The 13,953-nt window shown below is 42.0% G+C and overlaps 1 protein-coding gene across 5 annotated transcripts in view; it reads right to left on the bottom strand.

The window, feature by feature from the left end:
- CHD1L (chromodomain helicase DNA binding protein 1 like) overlaps window positions 1-13,953 on the bottom strand; it is an 84,989-nt gene that overhangs the window by 14,506 nt on the left and 56,530 nt on the right. For all 5 annotated transcript variants that reach the window (XM_044914124.1, XM_044914123.1, XM_044914126.1 and 2 more), the window contains 5 exons: window positions 13,489-13,654; window positions 9,069-9,217; window positions 7,464-7,627; window positions 6,714-6,919; window positions 5,472-5,570 (listed from right to left, as the gene is read on the bottom strand). In XM_044914124.1, the coding sequence (XP_044770059.1) occupies window positions 5,472-5,570; window positions 6,714-6,919; window positions 7,464-7,627; window positions 9,069-9,217; window positions 13,489-13,654 (784 nt within the window). The remainder of the gene's footprint in view (window positions 1-5,471; window positions 5,571-6,713; window positions 6,920-7,463; window positions 7,628-9,068; window positions 9,218-13,488; window positions 13,655-13,953) is intronic.

Below are 13,953 nucleotides of genomic sequence, written 5' to 3'. Positions count from 1 at the left end.
CCGACATCTTGGTTATATCTGCATCCATTTGTAAATCTGCAGCATAAATCATAATCTCTGAGTCTTTTCTGTTTTGGGGGCTCCTCCTCCTAGTCCTTCTGTTGATGGGTGTTTGAGGGAATGTATAGAGTCCAAATTATTGACCAGAACCCAAGCAAGATGCACCTGTTTTCTAGGGACCTTAGGGTTGCTGGTCTCTTGTTTTCCCAGCCTGTCTTCTGTGGGAGGGGCCTGCCACGCTGTTACTCAGGCAACCCTGTTTGGGCGGAGTTGCCCTGCGCCCCTGTGCTGGGGGATGGGCTCAGTGGGAATCAGTGTTTGGGGCTTTTGTTCTCTGGTGCCTTTCCCTGGCGGCTTTCCACACTGTCTCTGTTTCTGTCTGTGCTGCTATAAATTGCAGCGTCCTGGGTTGTGCGCCCCTCCACAGCGCTCCCTGTCCTGCCTCTAGGTGAGGGCACGTCTGTGCCCTTTGGGCTTCTAAAACCGCCAGCCGCTCCCAGTTTGCGTGCACATGACCCCGCCGCTCCAGGTTTCCGTCCTGGGGGCTGCAGGTCGCGCACACGTGACCCCGCCACTCTGGGTTTCCACCCCGGGGGCTGCCCTAAAGTCCTTTCTCCGCCGCTACTGGTCTGCGAGTCTGTGCCCGTCCACAGTGCGCGAGGCTGTCACTTACCAGCAGTGTAGGATCCCCACGGCCAGGCACCCTCCCACTGCCGTTTATCCTCCGATATCTGCCCGCAGAATCATGGCTCTCCGCTTCCTACCTCAAAACCAACCGCCTGCGATATTCTGTTTGTAGAGATCCAGATCTTCTTATATCTCAGGCTGGTTTCATGGGTGCTCAGAGTGGGTGCTCTGGTAGATATCCAGCTCAATTCCAGGGACCAGTTGAAATAGGGTCCCCTACTCCTCTGCCATCTTTCCCCCCTCCTGTTCAAACTTTATGTATCTTCCTGGTTCAGTCTTAGTAGGTTGTAGGACTATGAAATTTATCCATTTTTTCTAGATTATCTAATTTGTTGGTGTAAAATTGTTCATAGTAGTGACTTATGATCTTAATGTTTTTCTGCAGTGTCAGCTGTAATTTCTCCTCTTTCATTTCTGACTTTGAGTCTTCTTTTTTCTTAGTCTTGTTAAAGGTTTGTCAATTTTATCTTTTCAAAACACCAGCTCGTAAGAGTCACTGATCTTCTCTATTGATTTATTTCAGATCTCTTATTTATGTCAGATCTGATCTTTATTTCCTTCCTTCTGCTAACTTTGGGCTTACTTTGCTCTTCTTTTTTTAGTTTCTGTGGTATAAAGTTAGGTTGTTTATTTCAAATATCCTTTCTTAACATAAGCATTTATTGCTACCAACTTCCCTGTCGGAAATGCTTTTGCAGCATCCATCAGTGTTTGGTATGTTGTGTTCCCATTTGTTTCGAGATATTCTTTGGTCTGCCTTTTGACTACTTCTTTGACTCACTGGTTGTTCAGGAGTGTGCTATTTAGTTTCCACCTATTTGGAGATTTTCTAACTTGCCTCATTAAAAATTTCTAGTTTCATACCATTGTGGTTGGAAAGGATACTTGGTATTATTTCAGTCTTATTTTGCTATGACTTGTTTTGTGCTCTATTCTTGAAAATGTTCCACGTGTACTTGAGAAAAATGTGTATTTTGCTGCTGTTGGATGAAATTTTCTATAGATGTCTATTAGGTCAATTTGATGTACTATTTGGTCCAAGTCTCTCCTTGTTGCTTTTCTCTCTGGATGATCTGCATTGCTGAAAGTGATATATCAAAGTCCCCTACTATTATTGCATTGTTGTCTATTTCTCCCTTCATACCTGTTAATATTTGTTAAATATATTTAGGTCCTCTGATGTTGGGTGAATATATACTATTGTTATACCTTCTTGATGCTATACACTATTGTTATAACTTCTTGATGCACTGATCCCTTTATCACTATATAATGACTTTGTCTCTTGCTACCATTTTGGTTTAAAGTCTACTTTGTCTGATGCAAGGACAGCCACCCCCCTCTTTCTTTAGTTCCCACCTGCAGAGAGTATCTTTCTTCATCCCTTCACTTTGAATCTATGTGTGTTTTTAAGGCTCAAGTTGGTCTCTTGTAGGCAGCAATTAGCTGTGTCCTGTTTTTTGTTTTTTCCATCAGCCACTGTGCCTTTTGCTTGGTGAATTCAAGCAAATTCCATTGTATTTCCATTGTTTCTTTTTCCCTCTGTTTCTGTCTACCTTCATAAACTGGTTATTTTCTGTGGTGTATGCTCCATTTCCTCTTTGTCTCTTGTGGATCCACTCTAGGTTTTTGTTATGTTGTTACCATAAAACACCTTACAGATAAAACAGTCCATCTTAAGCTGACAGCAACTTATGTTCAGTCATCTATTAAGGCTCTCCCTTTTATTCCTTTTATCCCTTTTTACCTCTTTTTATGTTGTGTATTCATTAATGGTTCTTTTTACTATTCTTTTCCTTTAGCCTTTATACTGGAGTTGAATGGTTAACGCACCATCCTAATATAGATTACAGTTACCTAACTCTATTTTTCACCTTTACTAATGTGTTGTGTACTTCCATGTTTTCGTGATACTGATCAGTACCTTTTCATTTCGGCTTGAAGAACTCCTTTCAGCATCTTGCAAGGCAGGTCTAGTGGTAGTGAACTCCCTCAGCTTTTGTCTGGGATATCTTATCTGCAAGATAACTTGGCCAGATACATACAGTACCTTTAGTTGGCAGTCTTTATCTTTCGACACCAAATATGTCATTCCACTCTCTCCTGGCCTGTAGTTTCTGCTGAGAAATCTGCTGTCAGCCTAATGAGGATCCTTTCTAGGTTATGTCCTTTTCCCCCCTGGCTTCTTTTTCATTGATTTTTCAGTTTCATTATAATGTGTCTTGGGAAGGCCTTTCTACATTGAGATAATGGGGTGATCTATTAACTTTGTGGACCTATATGTCCCAATCTTTCCCCAGGTTTGGGCTGTTCTCAGCTATCATTTCTTTAAATAAACTCTGCCCTCTTCTCCCTCTCTGCCTTTTCTGGAAGGCTGCTTATTCTGATATTTGTCTTACTCTGATAGTTGTCTTTTTGATCCAATCCCACAGCTCTTACTTAATCTCTATTCTTTCACCTCTTCTGTGTTATTTCAAAATTCCTATCCTCCAAGTCATTTATTCTTTCTTCCATCTGGTCTGCCCTGCTACAGCTGCTCTCTATTGTAGTCTTCACTTCATTCATCAAATTCTTCAGCTCCAGAATTTGTTTGGTTCTCTTCTACGGAACAGAACTCATTCTGTTCATGTTTTACTCCTGATTTCAGTGAATTGCCATAAGTTTTCTTTCAACTCATTGAGTTTACTCATAACTGCTATTCTGAATTCTTTATCAGTTAGATTGCAATATTCTGTGCCTTTGAGCTTGGTTGCTGGAGAACTGTCATTTTCTTTCTGTGATGCCATATTTCCTTGATTTTTCACATTCCTCGTAGTTATGCACTGCTGCTTTTGCATTTGAAGTAGCAGATACCTCCTTAACTCTGTGCTCACTGCTTTCAGCAGATGGTTTTATGTTCTGTGGTACTGTCACTGAGTTATTCCTTGTGTTTTTGAGGTATACCTGCTCCGCACTTCTTGCTCTCTCGGGGCCAAATTTTTAAGCCTTTGTGTCATCTCTGGATGTTATAATTCAGCAGGCTGCCTCTTGGAAACAGCATTCTAGAAGAGCTATACATAGCTCAGGTTTGTGGTTTTTTCCTTGACTGATGACCAAGGCCTGTTCTGAGTGTGCTCCCTGTCTACCAGAGCTCACTCTCACACACACACTTGGGAGCCTGTACAAACAGGTGGCAGCAGAGTCAGAGGAAATGTGGGTTTAGCACTCAGGGTTTTGTGGGAGCCTGTGGACCCAGTAGGGAGATCCTGTGTGTGGTACTCCCAAAGACTGTGGCTGAACTTCCTGTTGAGCACAAGCCCTCTGACACCATATGAAATTCGGATCTGCCTCCTCCCAGTCACAGAACTCCCACCTTAGTACTGTGGGTGCTGGCAGAGAGATGCGTTTCTCCAGCTGTGTTTCATCTGCCTGGGACAGCTAGGAGTTTACTCACCACTTTCCTTTCCCCCCACAGGACAGATCACCTCCACCAACTACATCAGTCCATTCAGTGTTTCCCTGGGGGAAAGGCTGCAGCAGGAGAGTTTCTCTTACGACCTCTACTGTGACCAACTCCTATTTTTGTTTTTCTCTTTTCTTACTTCTCCAGTGATATGCTGGAGTCTTCCCGCAGGAAAGCTGGATTTCTGAGTTCTGTCTCATGCATGAGTACCTGCCCGGTGAGCACTCATCCGATTTTTCCCTGACGGTGGCAAGAGGGGTCTAGGCAGTTGTGGTCTAGGCTCCGTAGCCTGCATGGAGGTCTTCTGTCTCTTATGGGTTGGCAGTGGTGGGCAAGCCTCCTCTCAGGTCCTTTGGAGTAGGTGCTAGGTCCCCATCCTGCCTCCCTCACATTTTCAAACAAGGATCCAAACAGGCATTCCTCAGTCTTCATTTCTAGTTCTGACCTCTCCTGAATTCTCTGCTTTTCCAACTGCCCAATCAATAGCTAGATCTCAGTTATTTTAACCCGTTAAACCTTTCTGTCAGTGATCTATCTTAGTAGAAAGAGTATTCCTTCTAAGTCCTTATATCCCTTTCCACCCTAGAGAACTAGGCAGAAGAGTTAGGGGAAACCAATCTCTGAGGAATCTGAAGGGCCCTTCTCTATTGAACAAGGTCCCTTGGCCTCTCAAGTCCCCAGAAAATAATGACAATAATAATTTTACTCCTCTTGTTACTTTGTGATTTCTGCACGTAAAAGAAGGTGCCCTTTCTCCTTCTCCATGCCAAGGGAGGGTATTTCCAGACTTTCAAGTTCCTTTGGCCCCAAGCACCTTTACTTCTGTCTCCAGGGAGTGCTGTATCTCAGCCTACACTAACCTCATAAAACAACCTCCTCCTCTTCAACACCCAACCCCAGCTCTTGTTAGCACTTTAATGGCAGGTCTGATTTCTCTCCCACAGGTCTCTGACATTTTCGATAAATATTCCCTTATGAAGATCAGGTGAGTTGGTCGCAGTGGAGGTAAACAATGAAACGCTCTTCATGCCAATACTTAAATATGTACAGAGGGATTGACATTTATCAGAATACTTGCATTTCCACTATCCTCATTATAGTCCCATGAGGTAGGTGGAATAAGTATTATTCACAAATTACAGATGAGAAAACAGGCACAGGGAGGGTAAGGGACTGCCTCAAAGTCACATAACTAATTAAATGATGACAAAACTAGCTAATAAGACCCCCAACTAGCTCTCCTAACTCCTTAATTAGTGCTTCATAACCCACGTATACCTGTGCTAAGTGTCCTCTCCTCTTGTATTCCATCCTTACCCCTTTTCTCTGCTTTGCTTCTTACCTTTCATTTTCCCAGCCAGCTCATATATTTTTCGTGGCTCAGCAGATCGTGTTTCCAAAGCTGTGAATAAACCACCTCTGCCCCAGCGACCAGAGTCATCTGAGAGAAGAAAAAATTTTCATTTATAGAAGGCAAAGTCCAGCCCACAATTCGAAAACACAAAGGTATACCAACTAGCTTTGTAGAAGGATGATTTTTCAAAGGGAAGAAACACCTATGTAGCCTCCCAGGAATATCATAGGTTGGACTTCTCAAAAATGTTTAGGTTTTATGGAATATACATGGCTATCCTAATAGGAAAGGTGGAGAGTAGACCTAACATAACAAATAGCTCAAGCATATTAAAGAGGGCACATACTGAATGGAGCACTGGGTGTTATACGCAAACAATGAATCATGGAACAGTACATCAAAAACTAATGATGTAATGTATGGTGATTAACATAACAATAAAAACACAAAGAAACAAAACAAAAAAACAAATAGCTCAAGCATTGGTAATACAACTGCATACAACTCCCATTTTACAGGTAAGGAAGAAAAAGGTTAAATGACTTATTTGAGCTGCTACTAACATAGCTGGTTAGTACCTTCTATTGACAGTCAGTCACTCATTCTAGGATATTCGTTAGCACGTATTACATGCAGACACTGCTCTAGGCACTAGAGTCACAGCAGTGGACGACAACAACAAACAGCTCCCATGAAGTTTATGAGACAATCATATAAACAAATACATAATACTTCAGGGTGGTAATACATGTAATAAAGTAAACTAAGGTAGAAAAGGAGGAGAGAATAATAAAGGCATGGGGGTGGGGTCTGTTTTACACGAGGCACTCAGGGGAGACCTCTCTGAGATGCAGACACTTGAACGATGCTTAATGTGGCTATCTGTGGAAAGAGGGTTCCAGGCAGAGGAAGTAAAAAGTGCAAAGATCGTGGAAGCAGGGAGAATATGCTGGCAGCTTTGCTTTTTCTCAAAAGATTTGTCTCATATATGTCACCTCCTTTCACCCTCTTAAAAAAACTTGTGCAGAGAATAGGGAATTATCCAACCAGGTAAATGGGAGCACTAAGAGTCAAATCTGTATCTCTGGATTCTAAAATTTGCCTTTTTTTGACCACAGGACTGTGCTGGCCCATCAGTCATCCCTGGGTCAGACTTCTGCCTCCTCCTCCCCAGTTCTTGGCATCATAAAGAACAAGGCACCCACCCTGGGCTGGTACCCCTCCTCCTACCTACGCAGTGCACGATGACAGCATCCTCTGCCCCAGCCTGTGGGTGGGTGACATCACCGCTAACATACTTGATGGCACTTGAATCTGGATCTTCATAATCCAGCTGCGCAGAACTCTCCTCTTCCCTGTCCTCTAGGTCCTCTGGTTCGCTCTCCTCAGAAGGCAGGCAGAAGGACTGGTAATTGTTGGACTCCCACCAGGCCATCCTTCAAGAGGCCAGAGAGAACAGGAAATTAACCTGGCCTATCACAATTTCTCTTGGCGCGCACTTCATCCTGCTATTCACAAACAGCAAGTGCCCAGTGGAAATGCAATTAGACACTCACCCTGATTGCAGTTTTCTGCCTATTTGTAAATCAACAAGAAGTCTCACTGATGAGCCTAGCTGCCTCCTGACTATACTTCAATAATGAGCAGCCATCAGATGTCCCTGTTTTTAAGAACAAGATTAAGGTACTGTTCAAGTGAACTAACTCTGTCAGACAGCGACAATAAAACCTTAACATTTTCCCACTTCAGCTGAATGAGTCTCTCTACCTTAGGCATTCAGGACTTTTTACAAAAGTATGCTGTTAGGGTTAAAAGCTCAATCTTTAAAAAAAACATCTATTACCAGAAGGAGCTACCAGTTTTATAGAAATTTTCTGCAATTTTAAAGTGTTCAACTGTGGACTCAGTATACAATAGTGATTCCTTTAAACATGACCCTCATCAGCTTTATGATAATACAATCAAATAAGACACACATACTTTTTCTCGTGTTCTGCTTCTTCCTTTTTCCTCTTCTTCTCCTCCATTATTCTCTTTCTCTTGGCTGCTGCTTCTTGTCTCTTCTTCCTTCTGTCCTCCAATTCCTCTGGGCTCAGAATCCGCTTCCTTTTGGTAGACCCCTCCGCAAGGCCTGGGTGGAGAACCTTTAGGAAGAACAAGATCTATAACCAGGAAGGTTGGGGGCTGTCTGTCCCTTCATGAGTTTCATTTATCCTTAAAACACATTCTGTGTGGGACGCTTGGGTGGGTCAGTCGTTAAGCGTCTGCCTTCAGCTCAGGTCATGATCCCAGGGTCCTGGGATCAAGCCCTGCATCGGGCTCCCTGCTCAGCGGGAAGCCTGCTTCTCCCTCTCCCACTCCCCCTGCTGGTGTTCTCTCTCTCACTGCATCTCTCTGTCACATAAGTAAATAAAATCTTTAAAAAAAAAAAAAACATTCTGTGTGAAAGCAACACACTTAATATTTCACAAAACTGCATCTCCCTGCCCCCTTGTGTGGTGGGAAGTGGTGGCAAGACACTTCAATTTACTGTTCACATTACACATCTCACTGGCCCAGTGATCAGGATATTGTGCTCTAAGCTCAACCAAACTCAGCTCATGGTTGGTATAGCAGTACGTCATCTGATTAATTTCAATAGGATCAGGTACTTCAGAAAAGTAATTTTTTTTAATAGAAAGTATACCCTCCAAGAGCCCATTTTAGGTTTAACCATTTTTATTTTTTATTTTTTAAAAAGATTTTATTTATTTATTTGTCAGAGAGAGAGAGCACAAGCAGGGGGAGAGGCAGAGGCAGAGGGAGAAGCGGACACCCCGCTGAGCAGCGAGTCCAATGAGGGACTTGATCCCAAGACCTTGGGATCATGATGTGAGCCAAAGGCAGATGCTTAACTGACTGAGCCACGCAGGGGCCCCAGTTTAACCATTTTTAAAGGAAATCCTCCTATAATGTATTATATAATTCCTTCTCAGAGTATTTCAACATCATGATAAACAATAGCTAGCATTTAATGAGCACATCCTAAGTGCCAAATACCAAGAACATTACATCCATCGTTCATGACTGCCACCCTCTGTTAGTGACACAGGGTCAAATTATCAGGAGCAGGGTGTGGTATTTTGGTGATCCCTTCTGGGATGGCTAAGATGGACAGGGCTGCTTTCACCTGAAAAATGCACTCTTCCTGTTAATGTTATTTATGCCAACTTTTACACAGTTTTTATACTACAGTTAATTATACTTATATTTCAACAAATATTTACATACTTATTTCTCAATAAATCACTCCCAGCATCATTTTTTGTTCTCTTGGGATGCAAATTTTTTTTTTTTTTAAAGATTTTATTTATTTATTTGAGAGAGAGAGAATGAGAGACAGAGAGCATGAGAGGGAGGAGGGTCAGAGGGAGAAACAGACTCCCTGCCGAGCAGGGAGCCCGATGCGGGACTCGATCCTGGGACTCCAGGATCATGACCTGAGCCGAAGGCAGTCACTTAACCAACTGAGCCACCCAGGCGCCCCTCTAAGGATGCAAATTTGGGAGAATTTATTCTTTTACACAAATTAATAGTCCTTACAACACTGCTTTTATTTCGGAGTAACCGGCCCTCTTGTGTAGTTTTCTCCAAAAGGGTTTTCTGAAGGTTCACCAGTTGCTCAAATGATTTTCTATCTTCTTTACTAGGCTCCTTGGAATAATCTTTACCTTCAAATAAGTACATATGGTTTTCTAAGAACATAAAACACAAAAGAGAAATGTCAGATACTAGAGAAAAATGGATTAATTCTATTCAAAGCAATAAGGGCAAAGAGAACAGTTTGTATTCTAAATGGGCTAAGACTAGCTTGTGATGAAGGTACTGATTCTGGATTCCACTAACACTGATAGGTGGGGATCTCACACATTTACTATTTAAAGGAGAGGGCGTGGCTAATGCCCTTTGGTCCACCTCTAGCTGGTCTGCAAGTCTCTGCTGGATACCTCCACCCTGTTGAATCTTGGGATCACTCATCACCGATTCCACACTACTCTTCAGCATAGGTCTCACTGATATTAAGATCACTTAATAAAAGATAACTGTGATCATAATTTTTTTATTCTGCACATACTTAATACTCAACTCTCTCTCCCCTTTTCTGTAATATTAAAGGAACAAGTGGCAAATCTATGAGAAAATGGAGAATCACAAAAACAATTCCTGTGATTTACAATATTCTTTTCAGATCTCATGAAGTATCTTTATGAGACTCCCCACAATCCTGGTATAACTAACCCCGCTGAAGAAAGGGAGAAATGAGGCTCAGACAGGGATTAAGGGACTCCCCAGTTCTCACTGCTAATAAATGAAGAAGGCAGGATTTTGACTCAAAAGCCTGCATGCTCTTTTCAGAGCATTCCTGTGTCTGTAGAAGGATGGAGAGTGAACAGGCCAGCACATACTAATTATAGTAATAACAATAATGATAATAATGTAATCTTGAGAGTATTTTATGCTATCGGAACACTTTCACATCTATTATCACATTTAATTTTTCAACTATTTAAAAGAGTAAAGCAGACATTAACAGCACGATTTTATAGATGAGGACACAAAGGCTGAAAGGTTGGGTGATGTGCCAAGATCATGAATCAGTGGTAAAAAGAAGTCATGACAAGCCAAGATCAACAACCACAGAGAGGTGACATAATGATTCTAAAGTGAAGCGTATTTAATAGCACATACTACCAAAGAATGTATTTTCACAGCATTATGAAATCAGCTTTAAGTATGTTTTCTCTAGAGTATGAAAGCAAAACATTTTCCTTCTCAAGAGATCAATTGCTTCACACTTGTACCCAAATCCAACCAGCTGTAATTCTAATTGGCATTTGCTAATTAAATCAGCAGGGGGCTTTCAATGAGGTGCTCTATCAACAAGTGGAAAAAAAAAAAGAGCTGAGAAGTGTCAAATATGATCAACATATGTAGCTTCATATTGCAATTCTCAACTTACAAACATGCTTTTTAAAAAACCTGACATTCCAGATAAAGCAACCCTGTTTTTTACTTGTTTTTGATTGGAATTGCTTTAACTACTGGTCTTTCATATTCATTTATATTATTTCTAATCATGCTCCCTGTCCTCATTCTGCAGCCAAAAGGAGGCTGGAGACCACAGGCCTAGACCCTCATCTATGTCCTGCTAGTAGAACCATCTACGACAGAGTGAACATGTACTCACTGATCAAAGACAAGATTCCAAATTTTTTTTTTAAAGATTTTATTTATTTATTTGAGACAGAGAGAATGAGAAACAGAGCATGAGAGGGAGGAGGGTCAGAGGAAGAAGCAGACTCCCTGCCGAGCAGGGAGCCCGATGCGGGACTCGATCCAGGGACTCCAGGATCATGACCTGAGCCGAAGGCAGTCGCTTAACCAACTGAGCCACCCAGGCGCCCAAGATTCCAAATTTTAATACAAGTAGGAAATCTTTTCTGGCAGCACTGACTAAGGAATATAATTATCTTTCTGGAAAACAGCAAAATTTTATTTTGTTCTATTAACATTAGGAAAATAAGCTGAAATTAATCTAGATGAGTGCAGAAATGGGTGCAAGCTTTAGTATTTCATATCCAAGTATAACTTCAAAATAGGGTCACATGCATCCATTTCTTCTCCCACCTAAAACCACTAAATGGCAGTAAAGGGATTTTGAAAAGATATGAGACAACAGTGGATGGAAAGTTTAGTAACTCTCGGAAAACGTAAAGTGGCTGAAGCAATGAGAACAGATTAAGAAAAAACGTAGAGGCCAAACACAGGAGCCTAGTCAAGGGGTGATTTTGAGAATAGAGACCCTGTCAGTCCTTCAAAGGATGTACAAGGACAAGGTGCTGGAGAGTGGGGGATCTGAGAGAAATTGTGTACACCCAATAACAGGAGCACCATGAACCCCTGTCATCCACTGTCTCTTCAATTTGAGCAAACAGGTTTATTCCAACCCAAGAAAGATACTAAAGGATTCATCTCTGGAGAAACTAAGTTGCCCAAAGAAAAGACTTCAAATATAGACATCTGGGAAGGCCTCCTCAATGCAGAAGCCAGCTCTCCAACCAGTAATGCTGGAATAAAGACTAAGAGTCTATATACCTGCTCGGCTTTGGGCTGCCTATCAGCTTGGGCACTTCACTGGTACATTTCAGTGAACATTGTTTTCAGACAGCCAGAGGAGACCAGCTATTTCAAGAAAACTCAAGACAAAAACAAGAGGTTCTAAAGCAAATTTTGAAAAAAGCAGCAAAAGCAGCAATCGGAGGAAAGAGAAAAAAATGCAGGGGGCCAAAGAATACTTTTTAAAAAGCTATATAATAGGGGCACCTGGGTGGCTCAGTTGGTTAGCATCTGCCTTTGGCTCAGGTCATGATCTTGGGGTCCTGGGATCGAGTCCCGCATCAGGCTCCCTGCCCAGCGGGAAGTCTGCTTCTCCTTCTCCCTCTGCCTCTGCCTCTCCCCCTGCTCGTGCTTTCTCTCACTCTGTCTCTCTTTCTAATAAATAAAATCTAAAAAAAAAATAAAATCTATAATAAATGTCTCAAGGGAGGACATTATCTGTAAAACGAAAACAGGATGAGATTAAAACCGAGAACAAGAAAGAGTACTTGAAGAATAAAGATGGGATACTAATATTAATAAACTTAAAAAATAAAACATGAGAAAAGTCAAAGAGCTGTGTCCTATAGAACAATACTAGCTGCCTAAATTCCAATCTCTCCATATACCCTATAAAACCACCCCTAATCCATGTCTACTATAAAACGAGGAGTCAGAGAACATTACAAACTTCCATTTGCAGGTAAGTAGAGAAATAAACATCCAAACACCAACGGAGCCAGCTCCCAAGCCCACACTAGAGTGAGGCAGAGACTGGCAGTGTTGGACACAGCCCCCCAAAGAGCGCCACACCCTACATGCGAAAATAATAAGCACAAGTCTCCGACTGGGTAGATCAGAGCACAGGCTACTAAGGAATTTAAAGGAAGGGACCAGAAAGTACATGCAGCCAGGAGTTTGGGAAGGCACTGCTCTTGGCGGAGAAAGAGACATCCTTTGGCAGTTTTGTGGCAAAAAAAGAAAGCAAGTGATGGAAATTGGGAATCCTACAGAAACAAAAAAAATCACAAAACCAGAAGTCATGCCAACCCCACTCCCCACCAAAAAAGAAGGCATCATCTAGTAAAAAAGCTACATGTCTGCATATCTGTGGAATAAGATACTCTTGAATTAAGAAGTCCAGAGTAAGACCCTCAAGCCTCACCCCATCCACACTGAATCCCCGCTGCCACTGGTGCGTGACAAAAATAAGTATAAGACAGCAGGGAACATCCTTACAAAGCTCTAGGTGAAAAACACTTCAAGTCAGAAATTCAAATACTCAGAACCGAAACAGACAAAAAAGACAAATGCTGACCAAATTCAGAAAAGACAAAATCCTCTCATAATTTACATGTATTGTTTCACTAAAAAATTAGCAGCACCTACACCTTTATGGAGTATGGTGAAGATTAAATGAAAGTACATGATGCGGTACACACTTCTGATCAAGCACAGAATAAATGTTCAACCAATGTAAAAAACAAATCATTCTACTATTCAGAAAAGGAACATATTCAGAAAAGGAAAATGTGGAGGGTGCCATACTAAGGACAGTGGGCTTCACTAACAAAGGAGAAGATGCTTGCAATCAAGGCAGAAATGGTACAAATTACAATGTTTAAGATACTACTACAAGCACTGATATCATTAAGTGGGTTCAAAGTTCAGCTACAAAGGAATAGTCAGACAATTTCCAGTCAGTCTAGGAAGAGTTCTTGGACCAAGGAAGTCTTAAACAGTGTGCCCAAGGGCTGGGTAGGAAAAGATGCCCCAGGGAGCACTATCCAGGACTTTCTATGGGGACCAATCTCCCTCATGTCTAACTTGGGCGGCTGTGCCATTTGCTCTACTCTCAACCCCAACTTACTGCCTTCCTCCTGCTCCCTGACTCCTCCTTCTGTTGTAGGCAAGGCATCAGAGATCCACTGGCCATCTTTTGTTTCTCCCAGGATCGTCTCCAGCTCTATTTCATCCATGGTGCCCCCCTCAGATGACAGCAATTTATCCAAACCGAATTTGAGTATCTCACTCAACTTAAATGGAGAAAATGAAAAAGTCCAGTTAGTTCTCATGAAAATAAGCATTGGGATGTCAGTGATTTGCTACATGGCTTAATGACACAAGGCGAATCCCTTCCCTGGTCAGCCATTCTTCTCTCCCCATGAGGATGACACCAACGGGACCATTTACTAGCTGAATGATGGCCAAGCAGAGAGGTGATGAATACTGATCAGTGATGTTGACTCTGACAATTCTCCACCACCACAAGAAAAATTAGCCAATTTTTTCCTAAAGAACAGTAATATCCTGCATTATCTACAGCACTTCTCAG

The sequence above is a fragment of the Neomonachus schauinslandi genome, chromosome 4 (assembly GCF_002201575.2).
Source record: "Neomonachus schauinslandi chromosome 4, ASM220157v2, whole genome shotgun sequence".
NCBI classification, from domain to species: domain Eukaryota; kingdom Metazoa; phylum Chordata; class Mammalia; order Carnivora; family Phocidae; genus Neomonachus; species Neomonachus schauinslandi.
The sequence above is the reverse complement of the archived record's forward strand: the minus strand, read 5'-3'. Positions and strand labels throughout refer to the sequence as shown.